We start from the raw sequence: 15,800 nt of genomic DNA, 5'->3' as shown, positions 1-15,800 counted from the left end.
TCAGATGGATGAGAATTTTAAACAGAGCCGCTACTTTTCCTGAATGGCTGCAAAGCTGTTAGGACTTTTTTTCAGGGTGGAAGGAATATGACTACAAGTGATCGTAATAATGGCTAAAATTTCCAACAAACGAGATAGAGTCACGGTGCAGCTTCCTCAGAATGCTTTGTCCTTTTCTGCGAAGGGAATCAATCGGGGATTGCGATGAGCAGTTGAGCACGATTCTGCATCTCTGTTTGGCCACCTATGACCTATCACTCCGAGAAATGCTGTCCCACAATCAGAAGCTACAGAGTACGGACTAGATTACTCCCATTTCAGATCATTCGTCAGTCTTAGGGCCTGTTTAGTTCAAAATTTTTTTTTCCTAAACACATCACATCAAATTTTTAGATATCTAAATAAAGTATTAAATATATATGAATACTAAAACTAATTACACAGTTATGGAGAAAATCGTTAGACGAATCTTTTGAACCTAATTATGACGTAATTAGCCATAAGTGCTACAGTAACCAACATGCGCTAATGATGAATTAATTAGACTCAAAAGATTCGTCTCGCGGTTTTCAGGCGGAATCTAAAATTCGTTTTATAATTAGACTATATTTAATACTTCTAATATATAACCGTACATGTTGATGTGACATCTCTCCTAAAATCCCAAAAATAAAAGATCTCCTGTCAATCGTTTGTACTGATAAAGAGTACTGATGCAGCCATACAATATTCATGAATCTGAAATCCGTCATTAGTATTAATATATGCAATACAGGCACATCATTTTCAGTATATGCAATACGGGCATATCATTTTCAGTATTTTTCAATCATCCAACTACTCTTGGAGATGCCATTATTATGGCCTTCTTTTGTTGACGTTGATCACACAATGTTGACCTGCAATCAGGCACTCAACAGCATCTTCACCAACTCCTGGAGCTCTGTTATGCAGGACACTGATGCAATCATCACTTCATCAGTTCACATGAAATTTCTTAAGCTTAACAGGTCAACCTGTAGTTTCTTGGTCTCACACAGACACACAGTTAAGTTAGCCCGTCACTTTAGCTTATCAGGTACTAACACGCATCCCGGCATTTCCTTGATTCCAAGGTCGAAACTGGATCATCAAGTCAAAATACACGGCATTTGGATGTGACCCAAGCAGCAAGCTGAAGGACACTAGCCTTTAATCGCCTAAAGGGCTGATTAATCCAAGTCCAACCCTGCAGCATCAAGATCGCCATGGATCTGCAAGAAAGCACAGATCAGCAAGCGACACTTCGTGCTGCGAAAAGCTAAATGGCGCCTTGGTATTAGTACTAGTATCTTGTAGTTCCAGCTTAGCTCCCAGGTTATGACAAAACTACTCTGGTTTCGAGGGCGGCGGCGTTGTAAACAACAGCACCAATTTGCAAGCTTCATGGGCGACATCAACGGAAGAGACAGAAATGGGAGATAGGATAACAAGATAGAGAAGCATTGGATTGATCAAGACGACACCAAATGCCGATCAATCCATCACAATATTCGGTTGCTGCTGATGAAAGCAGAACATGCTGGCGTGTCTGATATATAGCGATATCCGCGAGAAAGATGAGCGGTGGATGGATGCATACCACTCGTTATGTCAGATCCGGTGCTAATATACATGAAATTATTGATTGGTCACGCAGTATCACACATGGAATTATTGATTAGTTACAGAGTATTACATGTGAAAAATTGTTGCCTGGTTATCATTAACGGTTTGTACCGCACAAACACATTAAGATTCCAGTCTGAAGTCTAACCAGCCATGATGCAATCATCCATATCTGGTGGACTAGGTTGGGGTTGATAACAAGAGCTGCTCTACTTATGACCAACATCGATGAACCAAAAAGGACAATAGGTATTTTTGCCTGTCAATCAACAATTATTGACACAAAAAAATGCAGCAGTAGTATTTACTCTTTCCTACTCACCGATGACGCAGCTGACTTCCTGCCTCCGTAACGAAGGTACATATTTACCCTCAGAATTCAGAACTAGCGACATCAAGCTACTCAGATCCAGGAAGAAACAATCAAAACAAAAAATTACAGGCTGACACTGTGCAACTGATATGAGCGTATTCTTTTGTTAGGGACTACATGAATTCGTAATCAGCACAAGAGTTTGAAATTTGAGGTCGTAAAACCTACAGGAAACCTTCAGTGCCTTGGCCGGAACTAACTTCTCTGTATAATTCCAGTGCTTCATCCATGACTTTGGCTTGCCTCAGGAGCTGTGCTCTTTTCTTACTCGAAGGATGAGTGGAGAGGTAATTGCTTAATGCTGAATCTCCTGCGATCTTTCCTAGTTTCTCGTAAACTGAGGGAGCGATGCGTGGATCGTATCCAGCAGCACCAAGAAGAAGCAGCCCAATATGGTCTGCCTCTATCTCCATCCTGCATGGGTAACAACATCAAAGGAGCTTTAGACAAGCAATAACAACATTGATAATTGCCTGGCGCACAAGTTAATTCAAGCAAGATCATTATTGAGGGGTTGAGTTTCATCATCATCATGTCATGCAAATAGATTTGACCATCTGTCAACGATATGATCCAGCAACCTCAAGTCCTTTGGTAACACAGTTATGACAAAAAATAGTTTTAAAACAGAAAATGAATATATATCCAGATGACTTGCTTGGCAGGATCTGGTAACAGCAGTGCTTGGCTGACTAGGGTATTGACACAAAGCAATTTACCTTATACACCTGCATGATCAAAATTGAGAGTAGATTTCCTACAGTCCCAATACAGAGAAATAATAGAGCTCAAAGTTACATCATCCATAAAAATGTTCTCATATATAGGATGAACACCCAAGGAACACCAATAAGTAAGTTCAACGGTGATTAAAAAAAATGGGGAGAGGGTAAAAACAGTGTATTACCAACGCTCAACAACTTAAGTTACACTCACTACTTTTTTATGGTTCAGGCTGTTATTTTCCAAGAAAAAAATTAAAGATTATGGCACATGCGGCGCTTTCAATTTTCAAACGTAGTATACAAGATAATAGAAGTTATCTACAGTCCTAAACAGCTTATTGCAAAGAAAAAGGTTCTATGCAGCCAAAGGTAACAGCACTTTAAAAAAAAAAAAAACTGCACAGGACAATCATGCTTTCAAATTTTACTCTCACAAATCATTCCCTGGTATACTACAATCTTTTAACATATATTAAGCCACCTCAATGAACATTATAATTGGCTTCTGCTTCAACCTGGAGTACAATGTACTTGACATAGTGATCGACCTTACCCTAAGTCAATAGGGCAAATATGCCTTTATTATTAAAACCATTATGAGTGTATAGCTCACCATCTCAATGACCGTTAAATTCAAGGTGCTGTAAATGGTAATTCCTTTCTAATGGAGTTGTAATAGATGCACAACAAGTACATCTAGTAAATTATGGTACATTGGAGTAAATGTCATACCAATCCATGCTATATGCTATTTGAATCTTACAAGTCTAACTCTAAAAGAAAGAAACATTGAAAGATCTGTGTGAACCTTATCCAAATGCAACCTGCTGATCTAGCGCCGGACATTCACGGCCTGGTCACCAAACGCACCTGTAACAAGCAAACAGTGCAAAAGGCGCTGGCGAATCGACAATGGATCAAGGGCTTCTGAGGTTCATTGGGCGCCAGTCTGATGGTTCAATACCTTGCATTGTGGACTAAAATACAATCGGTTTCCCTAGTGGAGTCAAATGATCAGATAATTTGGAACTGGGAATCATCAGGAGAGTACTCAACCAAGCCTGCATACAAAGACTTGTTCATCGGCCGTCATGCCTTCCCCAGTCAGCAAATTTGGAAGAATTTTGCTCCACCGAAGTTTTGCTACTTCACCTGGCTAGTTAGTTGCCCATTGTTGCTGCTGGTCAGGCGATCGTCTAAGCAAGCGTAATATCCCCATCCACAGAAATACATCTTCTATGAACAACACGAAGAAATGATTGATCACATCCTGCTAGGCTGTCCTGAGACCAGCAGGCCATTGGCCAAGCAAACTGCTTCCCATTGGCGGCGCAAAATTTTGTCTCCTGGTGGTGCAATAGCTGAAGATCGATTCAGCTGGCGCAAAGAAGAGGTTTTGACACCATTGTCATTTTGGTAGCTTGGACTATTTGGAAGGAGAGAAACAGGAGAGTTTTCAATGGTCGGAGCAGAACAATGACTCAAGTGGCTGAGGGTGATGTGGCGGAGGCGGCGCTCTGACGCATGGAAGGCGTCCGAATTTGAGGAGAACTGGCTCACCTGCAGGTCGCATCCTACTAGGAGATATCGACTAACGCTGTTCTGTTTTTTACTTTTTTGGTTGGTTCGGTAGTTTCCTTTTCCTTCTCCCTTTGTACATAACTTGCTGGCTGTTGTCAAGCTCTCTCTCCAGCCTTAATACAAAAGATATGCTGTTGCATATTCCAAAAAAAAGAAAGAAAGATATAACCTGCCATTCCAAAAGGCTGTGTGGAAACTGAACAATCTTATGTCTCAGTGAAGTCTTGCTTGGGACAAATACTGAATAGTAAACACCTTTCTAGTTCAACTTCAAATGGAACGAGTTATTTTAGTTTAATAAGATTTCTATTAGTTCCACGTTCCACGGCAATAATGTTCTATAAAAGAAAACTTTGGCATGTAAACCCTGGATTGCAGGAATATACTTCTTCAAACTTATCTGCGAAACCAAGAAGCAGTTGATCCTAGTCTATCTAGCTGAATCGACACTGATGGAAGTACAGTATCAGTGACAGTGATGGAACTTCAAACCCATTTGAGGTCATGGAGCCAGATATAAGTATTATCCTTTAACTAGATGAGTGTTAATTGTCCAGAAATCCGAGTTTAATATGGCCTAGAGAGTTGGAGGAGCTTGACCCCCCCCCCCCCCCAAAAAAAAAAAAAAAACCTATAAGCTTATACCAGCATTTCTTATCTCATTCCCATGAAATATGCAATTTATCACATGCAGACTGTAAATCACCACGAAAGACATCAAAAGGAAGACGTGAATACCTCCGTGAGAATGGAAGCCTTAGGAGTAAAGTCGACATTGCATTAATCAGGTCTGGCATGTAAATGAACTGCAGGATGACAATCTGCAAGACCCAAAACCACATGTTCTTTGTTATCATCTCAGCTGAGTGCCTTGCAATAGCATGCCCAACCTACAACAAAGGGTAATACTGTCAGTTTCAAATCTCCAATCCACTGCAACTACCGAAAATCACACATGAACCCAGAAATCTGATAAGTCCACCTCGTGCGCAAGCACAGTAGCAATCTCAGCATCGGTCTTGAAATGGTCGAGCAGTCCAGTAAAGACAACAATCTTGCCACCGGGCAAGCACATTGCATTGACAAGGTCATCTCTGACAACGATCACCTCCCAATTCAGACCATCAAGATGCCTCGTCTCTGGCTCCGCTCCCCGTTCCTTCCCACGGTTCCGACTCTCGGTGACCCATCTGTCATCCAGAATCTCCTCATCTCGTTGGGCCGCGGCAGAGGCGCTCGCGTTCTTGCCACGGGACCGGCTGAGCATCATTTCTTCTGTGTCCGCCTCGTGGTTCTTGATGACGATGTCGGTGGAGATGTCGCCGTAAGAGGCGTCATCGGCGGCGAAGGCGTTGCGGTGCCTTCCAGCGAGGCCGCGGTGGACGGCGCGGACAATCTCCGAGGCGATAAGGCGAACGCGGATGCTCTCGGGGTGGAGCGGGGGAAGGATCTTGGGGGCGAGCTGCTTCTTGAGATCGTTGAACTGCGACTCCCCGAGCTGGCGCTCGAGCGGGGGCGAGACGAGGATGAAGTGGGTGCGGTTGGTGTAGGGCACGCTCTCGAGGTTGCCGAAGTAGACGGCCACCGCGGCGCCGCCCGAGATGACCACCACCGCGGTGAGCTTCCGCTGGTCGTGGTACCACCGGGACCCGCGGCGGCGGTTGAAGTGGACAGCCTTGTGCCGCTGCGGGGAGGTGTAGAAGCACCGAGAGGTCGGCGCCTGCGGCGGCGGCGGGGCGCAGACGGCGGACTTCGGTCGGAGGAACCCTCGCCCGAAGTCGGTGACCTCCGCGCGCCGCGGGGAGGCGAAGTAGTACCGAGTGGGCTGCAACGGCGGCGGCGGCCGTGGAGGCACCCGCGGGCACCCGGCGCCGGCGGGCCTGTGGCGGAGGAGCCTGGAGAGGACGGAGCGCGAGTTCTTCAAGTAGTTCATGTTCTTCTTCTATTTTCTCCCCGTATTTTTGGGGAATTTTCGGGACCGGCGTTTGATCGCTACGGGGAGTGTGGGTGTGGGTGTGAGGTTTCAAGAAGGGTGCCAGGTGGCATAAGGCGGCGGCGAGTGGTGTCGTGTCGCTGGGCCGAGAGAAGGTTCTAGGTGCAGCGCCGCTCTTCCTCGCAAGTTGCTCGGTTGGGCTCGAGCGAGCGACGGGCCGGAATCTTGGCCCATAATGCATGCTCCGGCCCAGTTTTGGATGGTTGTCTCGTCTGGCCGTCTGGGAAGAAATGCGTCGGAAGAAAAGGCAAACTTCTCGACGTGTATATGCTTATCTCGCGAATTTTTTGCGTTTTGAATTTTATTTATTAAATAATTTATTTTGTATTTTAAAAATCACAAAACTAACTTCATGCCGTCCTCTAGTAGAATAAAAATGTGACCCTCTAGTAGAATAAAAATGTGACGTAGCAAACGACCACTCGGACACGAGAGATGGCCCGAAAAAAGCTCACGACAAGTGCTAAATGTAAAATGACAAAGCGTGGAAATGGCAGGATTTTGTGATTGAACATATGTAATTACTTGACAAAAATAGAAAGTAATATGCATCTACGAGGATTTCATCTCTAGTCTCCTAGATAGAAGAGGTGGACAGTGCCCGCTAAGCCAAGTTAGTAACTGTGATCGAATAATTTCATACATTATATATAGATATTTCAAACCACAATTGAATCGAAACCACCGTGCCGTCATTTTCAGCTGTCCCTCACGTCCGAGTGACCGTTTACCACGTCACCTTTCCACCTTCCTAGAGGACGACGGGAGGTTAGCTTTATTATTATTAAAAATATAAAATTAATTTATAAATTATTTAATAAATAAAATTCAAAAAATTCCTTTATCTCGCTGATCATGCATTCCTTCTGGCAAGACTCCAGCTTGACCCAGCATGAAACATATAAAAACTCTGTAAATATGCAACTAGAAATTCAAATCTGATACTAGGAACCATCTGTTTGCTCCCACGACCTGATCATGGCTCTCACACGGAGGCAAATAGAAAAATCGAGCAAATCATAGATCGACAGCGCGTACAGAACATAGGGAGGCTATGTTTTCTCTCGATTACCAGTTATTTTCGATTAAGGCATGGTGCATTTTTTTTGTTATTGCTTAGTACGTCCTCGGTCGTTTAAACTACCAACGCGATATGAAAGAAAAAGGCATGGTGCACTTCTTTTATTGCTGTGTATTGCTGTGTAGTAAGTGGCGGCAGGGGCAGAACTAGTAGTTGTCTAAACCCATTGCTCAAATGATAGAGTGTAAATTGTTTGAATCAATTTTAGCTAAAACTTAATATATTTCTAATGAAATTTTTAGCCAGACGTGGGGCTTAAGCCTAAGCTGCCTCACGCCTGGCTCCACCCCTGAGTGGCGGAGCACGGATGGGAAATATACAACCTCATCTTTTCACTTCTATTTATATCTATAAATCAAAATTTTAACTTTAAATTCAAAGTTTTTTACATTTATAATAGAAGCTAAGGCTGAAAATAAATATCAGTGAAAATTTCTAAAATTAACTTTAATTTAAGGTTTAAAAGATTGAATTTTAGCTTATAATCATAAGGAAAAGCGATAAATATAATCATAAGGAGAAGCAATAAGATGACGACAAGAGGAGGACGCTAGCCTCGAACTGTGAAACGTTCCCATTGTAGATATGGAACTTGCGGGTGAAAAAACATTTTTGCGTAACATCTTTTAAAATTTTTGCGATATGTTATACCTAAGCAGAAAGAGAACACAAGAGCCTCTCCAATAAAAATTACCAAACTGTACAATCACATGCGCAAATACCAGAAGAGTGCAATACAGGGTGCAAGTTTTACTGGGCTACTAAATCTGAAGTGTTCAAAGCTTTGCCCTGATATGTGCAGGGATTATTAGAGATAAATGAAACATCAGTTCACCGAGTGCTAGACATACCAATAGGCGGAGAAGATGTGTCTTATGAGCTTGACTGCCACGCAACGACATTTTTGTTGGGAGATCTAGTTGAAGATGACATCTCTATTAATCTATCTACTCTTGGAACCATCCTAAAGAAAATAGATTTATCCAACGACAAGTATGTTAGACTTAGGATTATAAATACAATCTCTGTTGTACTAGCTCCAACAACTGCAACTCGCGTCCGTCTTAGTTGTTATCCATCAGTCATTTACGTTGCAAAGATAAAAAAAAATATTAACTGCACAAAGTTTGTTATATTTTTCTAGAGAAAAGTATTTTTACCCGGCCTCTATATCCACTTGGATATATGCTATCATTAGCCCTGAATCATTAGCCCTGAATATATGTAGCCATTTTTTTTATTTCAAAAACTCTGAGAACTTAGCCCTGAATATATGCAGCCATTTTTTTATTTCAAAAACTCTGGGAATTTAGCCCGAGTAGAGAATCTAGCCCCTCAAATACCTAATCTAAAATTCATGCTCCTATGAAGATTTACCCAGAACCTTGGGTGTTACTCTGGTCACTATAACCACTAGGCTACATGCTCTTTCACAAAGTTTGTTATATTCATAATGCAAAAGGCTGCATATCCCAACAAGAAGTCAATTTCTGCCAACTACTGCCTTGATGGTGAGTATTTTTTCTATGTTTTCGATAATTTGAATGTCTTCACATGTAACACATGTAGAAAGTAACTGTTAGATATTCACGATGTACTTTATGTGTACGTAGAATATAACTCCCAATCTATGCGACGTAAATTCTGTTTTTATAGGAATAACTTTTCATGAAGTAATTTAAAACTTCATGAAAAGTTACTTTCTACTTTCTATATAAAAGAGAGCTTGTATCACATAAATTAGGAGTTATATCTCGCGTAAACTTGAATAACATCGTGAATATATAAAAAGTTACTAACTGTGAACACATTCATACTATTAAAAAGCGCGTAAAAAACTCACCATCAGGTATAGAACAGAAGACAGTAGTTGACTGAAATTAACTTGTTGTAAGAGATTCAATATTTTGCAATATGGATATAACGAATTTTGCCCAATTGAGATTCTTTATCCTCGAGACACTCATGACCGATGGGTCACAACTGAGGCTGACACGAGTTGCACTTGTGGGAGAGCTAGTATAGCAGACATTGCAGATATAATCCAAAGTCAAACACTTGTCTTTGGATAAATCCATCTCTTTTGAGGGTTGTTCCAATAGAAGAGAAACTAGAAGAGTTATCATCTCCAACTGCTAGATCTCCCAACTCAACACAACTTTCGTTGCGTGAGAGTCAAGCTCATAAGGCATATCTTTCTCATCCATTGGTATACCTAGCACTTTGTGAACTGATGCTATATTATCTCTAATAATCCCCGCCCAGGAAAAAAAAACCAACTAGGCAGTCACTGGGTTGAAGTGCTTCATGATCCACATGCACATATCAGGGCGAAGTTTTGAACACATGATATTCAGTAGCCCAGTAAAACATGCAGCCTCTATTGCATACTTCTGTTATTTTCTCATGTGATTGTACAGTTTGTTGATTTCATTGGAATTGGAGTGGTTCTTTTGTTCTCTTTCTGCATAAGTATGAGATACCGCAGAAGTTTTAAAATATATTGTTATGCTAAAAGATAAATGCACATCATAAACACACAATCATAAGAAAACAAACACAAAGATGCGTGAGAACACGTGCACATGAAACATAGATTTGGAGAAGAACAAAAGAGTAAAAAAAATTAGTCATTTTAGGATAGCACCAAGAATCTATATTGAAAATAATGCCCTCGTCAGCAACAAAAATAATGAGTGAAAAAGTTATCTAACCTAACAAAATGAAAGTTTCTAGCGAGCGAAAAGGTGAGGGTACTGCCGCACATAGATAAAAGGAGATCAATAGAAGAAGAATCATGTATGTGCTTCATAAGGTACTGTCGTGTACTTCGAAGCTCCAACACAGAACAGTAGCATATTCCAACTCCATGGTTACATCAGAACTGCTAGCTTCACCAGACTACCGGGCATGAGAAGAGTTGTTACCCAACACTGGTTTCAAGTTACCGATTAGGTAATGGCAAAACTCAGATTCAAGCGTCAAAAGCATTCACGAAATTACCAGGCAAGCTAATATCTCAAAACCTGGCAAACAACTGCCCTACTAATCCTGAATTTGTAGTAACCAAATGATATACGGAAGCATAGAGTATATCGATTCTAAACAAGTTTCATTTGCCGCTAGATGTGTGGATCATCGTAGCTGAGCATAAAATCCAATTTTCTGTTTCCGCTCCAAACAAAAATATATTTCAAGAAACCGATGAGGAAATACATAATATAGAATGATACCAACCATTCAATGAACATGCTAGGATATATATATATATATATATATATATATATATATATATATATATATATATATATATATATATATATAAATGTCGGCATAACAATGCTTCCATAAAACAGGAGCACGAAACATGATCAAAATTAGAACTGAGTTGAAGTTAAGGGGTTCAACTTGTTGCACTTCAACTAATTACTTCATGTGATCGACAATTCCTATTGTGATGCAAAGTAAAATAGCTAATCCCCAAAATGAAGTTGAAGAAGAGCTAACTGTAAACACTTGCTCCATAAAACAGCGAATGATTATCAATGACGCAGTCCTACTGCTACTGTCCCAACATCACAGCAAGTAGCAGATGGATTTTACCAGTTTTAACTCGATCAATTTCTTGTACTGTCTAATATCGCAAAGTCAGGTGATCGATTTCAAGAAGTACATATCCCTAACTTACAGGGAACCAAAAATGGAGCTTCCATCATCGAAAATATACAGAGCTGTACATTACCATTGTTTGCACCAAACGAGTTCAATTTTTCCAGCATAGAACAAGTTAACAGTGTATTGGACTCTAATTTCAATTCTCGAACACTCAACCATCGCAGGTCACTAAACCACATGAGTTTCACCATGACCCACATCAACGAACTCAACCGGACCCCAAAAATCCACAGCATTCGTGATAAAGCATTCCTGCTATCATTAACCTAAATTCGCACATTGCAACAGCATTTCTTTTTGGAGAATTTGATGTATCATGACCTTTGTAACACAAAAGAGCTTAATTTACTCGTACTAGATCTGAAGCAAATAATAGAAAGCTCAAATCCGGATCACGATCTCAAGTATCCATAGTAAAAAACAGTCACATGCATGCATCTAAGAGGAGAAACGAGTAGGGAGAAAGAGCGAAGCCACCGGTACGATCAGTCGACCGCGCCGAATCAGGTAACAGGACCAGATCAGTCGTCGCGCTTCTTGAGCTTGTCGACGCGCTGCTGGAGCTGGTCGAGCCTGACGACGAGGGAGGTGACGGAGAAGAGGATCCAGTAGAGGAGCAGCGCGGCGGCGATGAGGAGCGCGTTGCGCTGCGACTTCATGATGGACTTCTGGTGGCGGAGGTGCTCCGAGGGGGTGCAGTGGTGCTCGTCGTCGCAGGTGGGCCGCGTCTCGTACTTCCAGTAGATGTCCATCAGCAGGAAGAGGCAGAAGGGCACCACCGACATCATCGGCTTCAGCGCGCTCCGCACCACGGAGATCATCCCGCGCCGGAGCCCGTCCAGCCCCGGCAGCGTCAGCAGCAGCAGCATGATCGCCTCCGCCCCCGCCGCGTACCCGAGCACCACCCACTCCAGCGCCATCGCCCCCGCCGAATCGGATCTCTCGACTCTCCGCTACACCGATTCCTCGCGGGGAGCGGCGGATTCGAGCTCGGGGAGGAGGAAGGCAAAGGATTTTGGGGGGATTGGGGATCGCTGAGTCGAGGAGAGGGAGGGAGGGAGGGTTTCGCCTTTAGCGAGGGGAGCGGAGAAGAGGGCGGTGGATCGTGGGCTTCTCGGGTGGAATGGGTCCACAGGACGCGAGGCTTGGAGACACGAGAGGGCGAGAGGTTCCCCCGTGTGGCTCTCGTAGACGCGGTGCAGGGAGGTGCACTGGATTTAACTGGGCGACACGTTCGAGGAGCCCGATGGCTGAGTCATGGCTGTACGGGAAGCGGCCGATGGGAACGCGGAATCTCGTGAAGGGCCGGCACGCGGACGGCTCCGATGACTGAGGGATTGAACGGACGGCGGAGATCGAGCTGGTCACCGAGATTCGTAGACGACGGCACGAAGGAAAGAAAGAGCGTTTGGGAGATTTTTGCTTCGCTGGTAAGGCTCGAACATTGACACGACGGCAGCAAAGAAGTTTCGTTTTTGTTGGATCGTTCTAGAAGAGTTGGCCGGAAACGGTTGCGCGGCAGCTTGGATTTGTGACACGACTACTGAAAAATACACTGAAAAGTATTAAATTCTAGTTAAAATTGTACTCTATCATATAATCCTGTGTAAAGAAATTTCTGGCTCCGCCATGTATAAGACCAGAAACCTCAGGTTGTCAGCTCGATGGAAGTGCAGTTGGACCAGCCATTACGGGCTTACTAGGAAAAAAGCTGAAATTATAGGCCCAGCAAGCTGGGCCAGGCCGTGCGCCCGTATGCACTGAATCGGCGAAGCCCAGGCTGAAAGCAGCTAACCTACCCAATTGAAAGAGTAAAGCTTAACTGGAGATGGATTTTTCATCTGTCAGCTGTATTCGTGTATACTATTTAAATAGTTGTCTATGATTTTTTTAAAGATCAATAATATATATTAATATGTGGTATATCACTTCACGAATATGCAATTACAAATTCGATTTCAATAAATTTTAACGAAAAATAAATTAAACTGAAACTAGTACGCACACGTTCACAAATAAATTTGTTTTTTTTATTATAACTGGTAGAGGTTGAAATTTAAAGTGTATGTTTATGTAGTGATACATCTCGTATTAATATATCTTATATTTTTTAACAAAATGCTAACTATCGGGATAACAGGTGAAAAATTAGTGGACGGAAATACTTAGCAGCTAAAGTGTATTGCTCGTAGACAAGTTTTCTCTGCTAACGATGCAGGGGTAGTAAGCTGGCCGGCAGCAGATCTAGCTGTATTCCTTTTTTTCTAGCTTGTTTTTTTCTAGCTTGTTGCATACCAAAAGAGAAGGCATGTATGGTAGAAGCAACCAAGCAACGAGCCAACGAGGACATGAAAAGGAAAGGCGGCGTTCCAGGAAAAAGCAACCGGGCATGAATGAGTATGATCCAATCATAGCATGCATGCAAGCTTGAATTGACAATGTGCTGTGAAACTTAAACAGAGACGGCATTCATTCAACGAAACCGCACTGATTAATTAAGTTAATCCAAAGTGGCTAACAGTCCTAGTAACTAGTGAAAGGGCTCACAGCTACCTCCCAAAGCTTACAAAAAGCAACCACACTGCACTGCCCGTGGTGTGATGGATACCGGCGATATCCCTCCGTTTCAAAGCTAATCACACGAAAAGCTGAATCATTTGAACCCCCTTTGAGATATTCTACTAAAACTTCGTAGTGGCAATAATAAAGTGAGTCCACACCAAAAGCTTCCTAGCAAGAAAAGCTGAGAACAAAGATAAAGGCAAGGGCAAGCTAAGTTAAAGCTCTTTTGGTCTTCTGCCAGTGGCGTACCTTTGAGCCCTGCATTATCACTCCATACTTCAGACAACCAGACCAGGTATTCAGGGCCGCTGTTAAGACGGTGTGCTTAAGGGTATTTCATCTGTTATAAATTATAAGACTATGATTTTGTCTAAATTTATTGAAGTGCTGATGAATTTAGACACGTATATATTTATGGAACAGAGAGAGTACTAATTATGTATGTTTGAATTGCTGACCGTACAGACGATCAGTCGATCGTAGTCTATAGACAACCTAACGTTTGCTTTCTGCTATGGCCAATGAAATTTCAACAAGACTCTTGCATTTACAAGTTGAGTTTTGATTTAATTTATGGTCTTCTAGCAAAGCAAACTTTCCTTCGTTCCTAAATGATTTCAGGAGGTCGAGGCGAAGATGAGAAATGTGGGTGACACTGACACGATGAGAGATTATTGAGTGAGTGAGATGTTGCATGTGAATTATGACTTATTATATGATAACTGGGACCTTTAATCTGTGAAGAGCTCCATCAAGAGGCTGAACGCAATGCACGGTCAAATTACTGCAAAGGATGATCAACATGATTGTTCAGTGCTCTCCGAAGGCTAAGTGTCGGCTTGCAGGATAGCACTGCCCACGGTAAAATAATCACAAGTCACAAGTAACATCGTAGACAGCGCTAGCTACGCATAATCGCATAATTTAAGGATCAAATTTACAGTTACAAACTGACAAATCCCAGGCAAGTTACAAAACCAAACGATTAACTGTTCAAGCACAAGGGCCAACCTGTGCTGCTGCACTCACACATGCTGATGAGCTGATCAGTGATTACGATCACAAGCACACAGGTATTACGTAGTACGTACTCTACTCTCAAGATTCATACTTATCATACGTACTGCGACTGTGACTCAGTGACTAGATCAGTACAAGTGTGAAATAGGCTAGGGAAGTGAAGAAGCCACCGGCGGCGGCGAGAGCGAGCCGGTCGCCGTGCACGCGAGGCCCAAATCCGTACCCGTTCCGGGAAGCGCCGCTGCTGAAGCCGCCGCCGCCGTTCCCCCAGAAGCGAGCGTAGCACTTGCCGAGGTACACCTCGCCGGCCGTGGCGTAGCCGCACCCGGCCTTGAGCTGCGCGGCGGCGGCAGAGACGCAGTCGGAGCAGGCCTTGGCGCCGAGGTCCCCCACGCACTGCGACATGGCCTGCACGCCACCGGATCCGCCGGCGCGGTAGCCTCCCCCGGCAGGCGCCGCCGCGGCCACGAGCGCGCCGAGCGCCGAGTCCCGCATGGCCGCGCCCCCGGCGTCCCCGGGCGAGCCGCCGCACTTCTTGAACAGTACGGCCGTGTCCTGCTTCCCGAGGAACGTGTCGTTGCCGTAGCGCACGAAGCAGGCCCGCAGCTGCACGGCGCCGCCGGTGGCCCAGGCGCAGAGCGAGGAGAGCCTGGAGATGGCGGAGCGGACGCAGCCGGTGCAGACCGAGGCGGGGAGGTCGGAGCGGCACTGGTAGAGGCCGGCCACCGAGCTCGACGTCGGGGAGGTGAAGTTTGCGTAGGGGGCGTAGGGCGCGCTGTTGGCGACCGAGGTGAGCACGGAGTCGACGTCCGACGCGTACGGCGTGCCGGAGGCGTAGCGCCCCTGCGAGCAGCCGGCGTACACGAACCCCGAGTAGTCGTCGTCGGCGCCGCGCGCGCGCGCCAGGAGAAGGAGCGAGAGGAGGACCGTCGCCGCCACGCTCGTAGCCGTAGCCATGCGGCTTCGTCTTCTCGCCCTTGCAATGCCGTCCGTGAAGCCTCGGGGAGCGGAGGCCGGAAGAGTTTGTAGAGCAGCGTCGGCGTGCGGGAATTGGAAGCCTGGACGGATCGCGTGCGATGGCCCATGATATCACGCTGGATTCCTCCGTGTGATGGGCCACACTTCCGGTGGTTGGGCTTCGCA

At 44.2% G+C, this 15,800-nt stretch overlaps 3 protein-coding genes across 3 annotated transcripts; all 3 read right to left on the bottom strand.

Moving 5' to 3' along the window:
• Positions 1-1,878: 1,878 nt before the first annotated feature.
• On the bottom strand, positions 1,879-6,336 carry LOC102721995 (mitochondrial metalloendopeptidase OMA1). The gene is made up of 3 exons (XM_006648960.3): positions 5,309-6,336; positions 5,065-5,216; positions 1,879-2,434 (listed from the first exon to the last, which is right to left on the bottom strand). The coding sequence occupies exons 1-3, from the start codon at positions 6,257-6,259 to the stop codon at positions 2,185-2,187; spliced, it is 1,353 nt and encodes a 450-aa protein (XP_006649023.2). The 5' UTR covers positions 6,260-6,336; the 3' UTR covers positions 1,879-2,184.
• Positions 6,337-11,310: 4,974 nt separating this feature from the next.
• LOC102713443 lies at positions 11,311-12,143 on the bottom strand. The gene has a single exon (XM_006647789.3). The coding sequence runs from the start codon at positions 11,993-11,995 to the stop codon at positions 11,597-11,599; it is 399 nt and encodes a 132-aa protein (XP_006647852.1). The 5' UTR covers positions 11,996-12,143; the 3' UTR covers positions 11,311-11,596.
• A 2,299-nt stretch (positions 12,144-14,442) lies between these two features.
• Positions 14,443-15,643, bottom strand: LOC102721715 (plasmodesmata-located protein 6-like). The gene has a single exon (XM_040521275.1). It carries the CDS (start codon positions 15,612-15,614, stop codon positions 14,781-14,783), a length of 834 nt encoding a protein of 277 aa, XP_040377209.1. The 5' UTR covers positions 15,615-15,643; the 3' UTR covers positions 14,443-14,780.
• Positions 15,644-15,800: the final 157 nt, after the last annotated feature.

This window comes from Oryza brachyantha, chromosome 2 (assembly GCF_000231095.2).
Source record: "Oryza brachyantha chromosome 2, ObraRS2, whole genome shotgun sequence".
Taxonomy (NCBI): Eukaryota; Viridiplantae; Streptophyta; class Magnoliopsida; order Poales; family Poaceae; genus Oryza; species Oryza brachyantha.
The sequence above is the reverse complement of the archived record's forward strand: the minus strand, read 5'-3'. Positions and strand labels throughout refer to the sequence as shown.

Bases quoted from the DNA above. Each gene is read 5' to 3' on its own strand.
- LOC102721715 (XM_040521275.1), bottom strand. From the start codon at position 15,614: ATGGCTACGGCTACGAGCGTGGCGGCGACGGTCCTCCTCTCGCTCCTT.
- LOC102721995 (XM_006648960.3), bottom strand. From the start codon at position 6,259: ATGAACTACTTGAAGAACTCGCGCTCCGTCCTCTCCAGGCTCCTCCGC. The intron at 5,217-5,308 runs GTGGACTTATCA...CCTTTGTTGTAG, and splicing joins CTACTGTGCTTGCGCACGAG to GTTGGGCATGCTATTGCAAG. The intron at 2,435-5,064 runs GTATTCACGTCT...TTACCCATGCAG, and splicing joins AGGCTTCCATTCTCACGGAG to GATGGAGATAGAGGCAGACC.
- LOC102713443 (XM_006647789.3), bottom strand. From the start codon at position 11,995: ATGGCGCTGGAGTGGGTGGTGCTCGGGTACGCGGCGGGGGCGGAGGCG.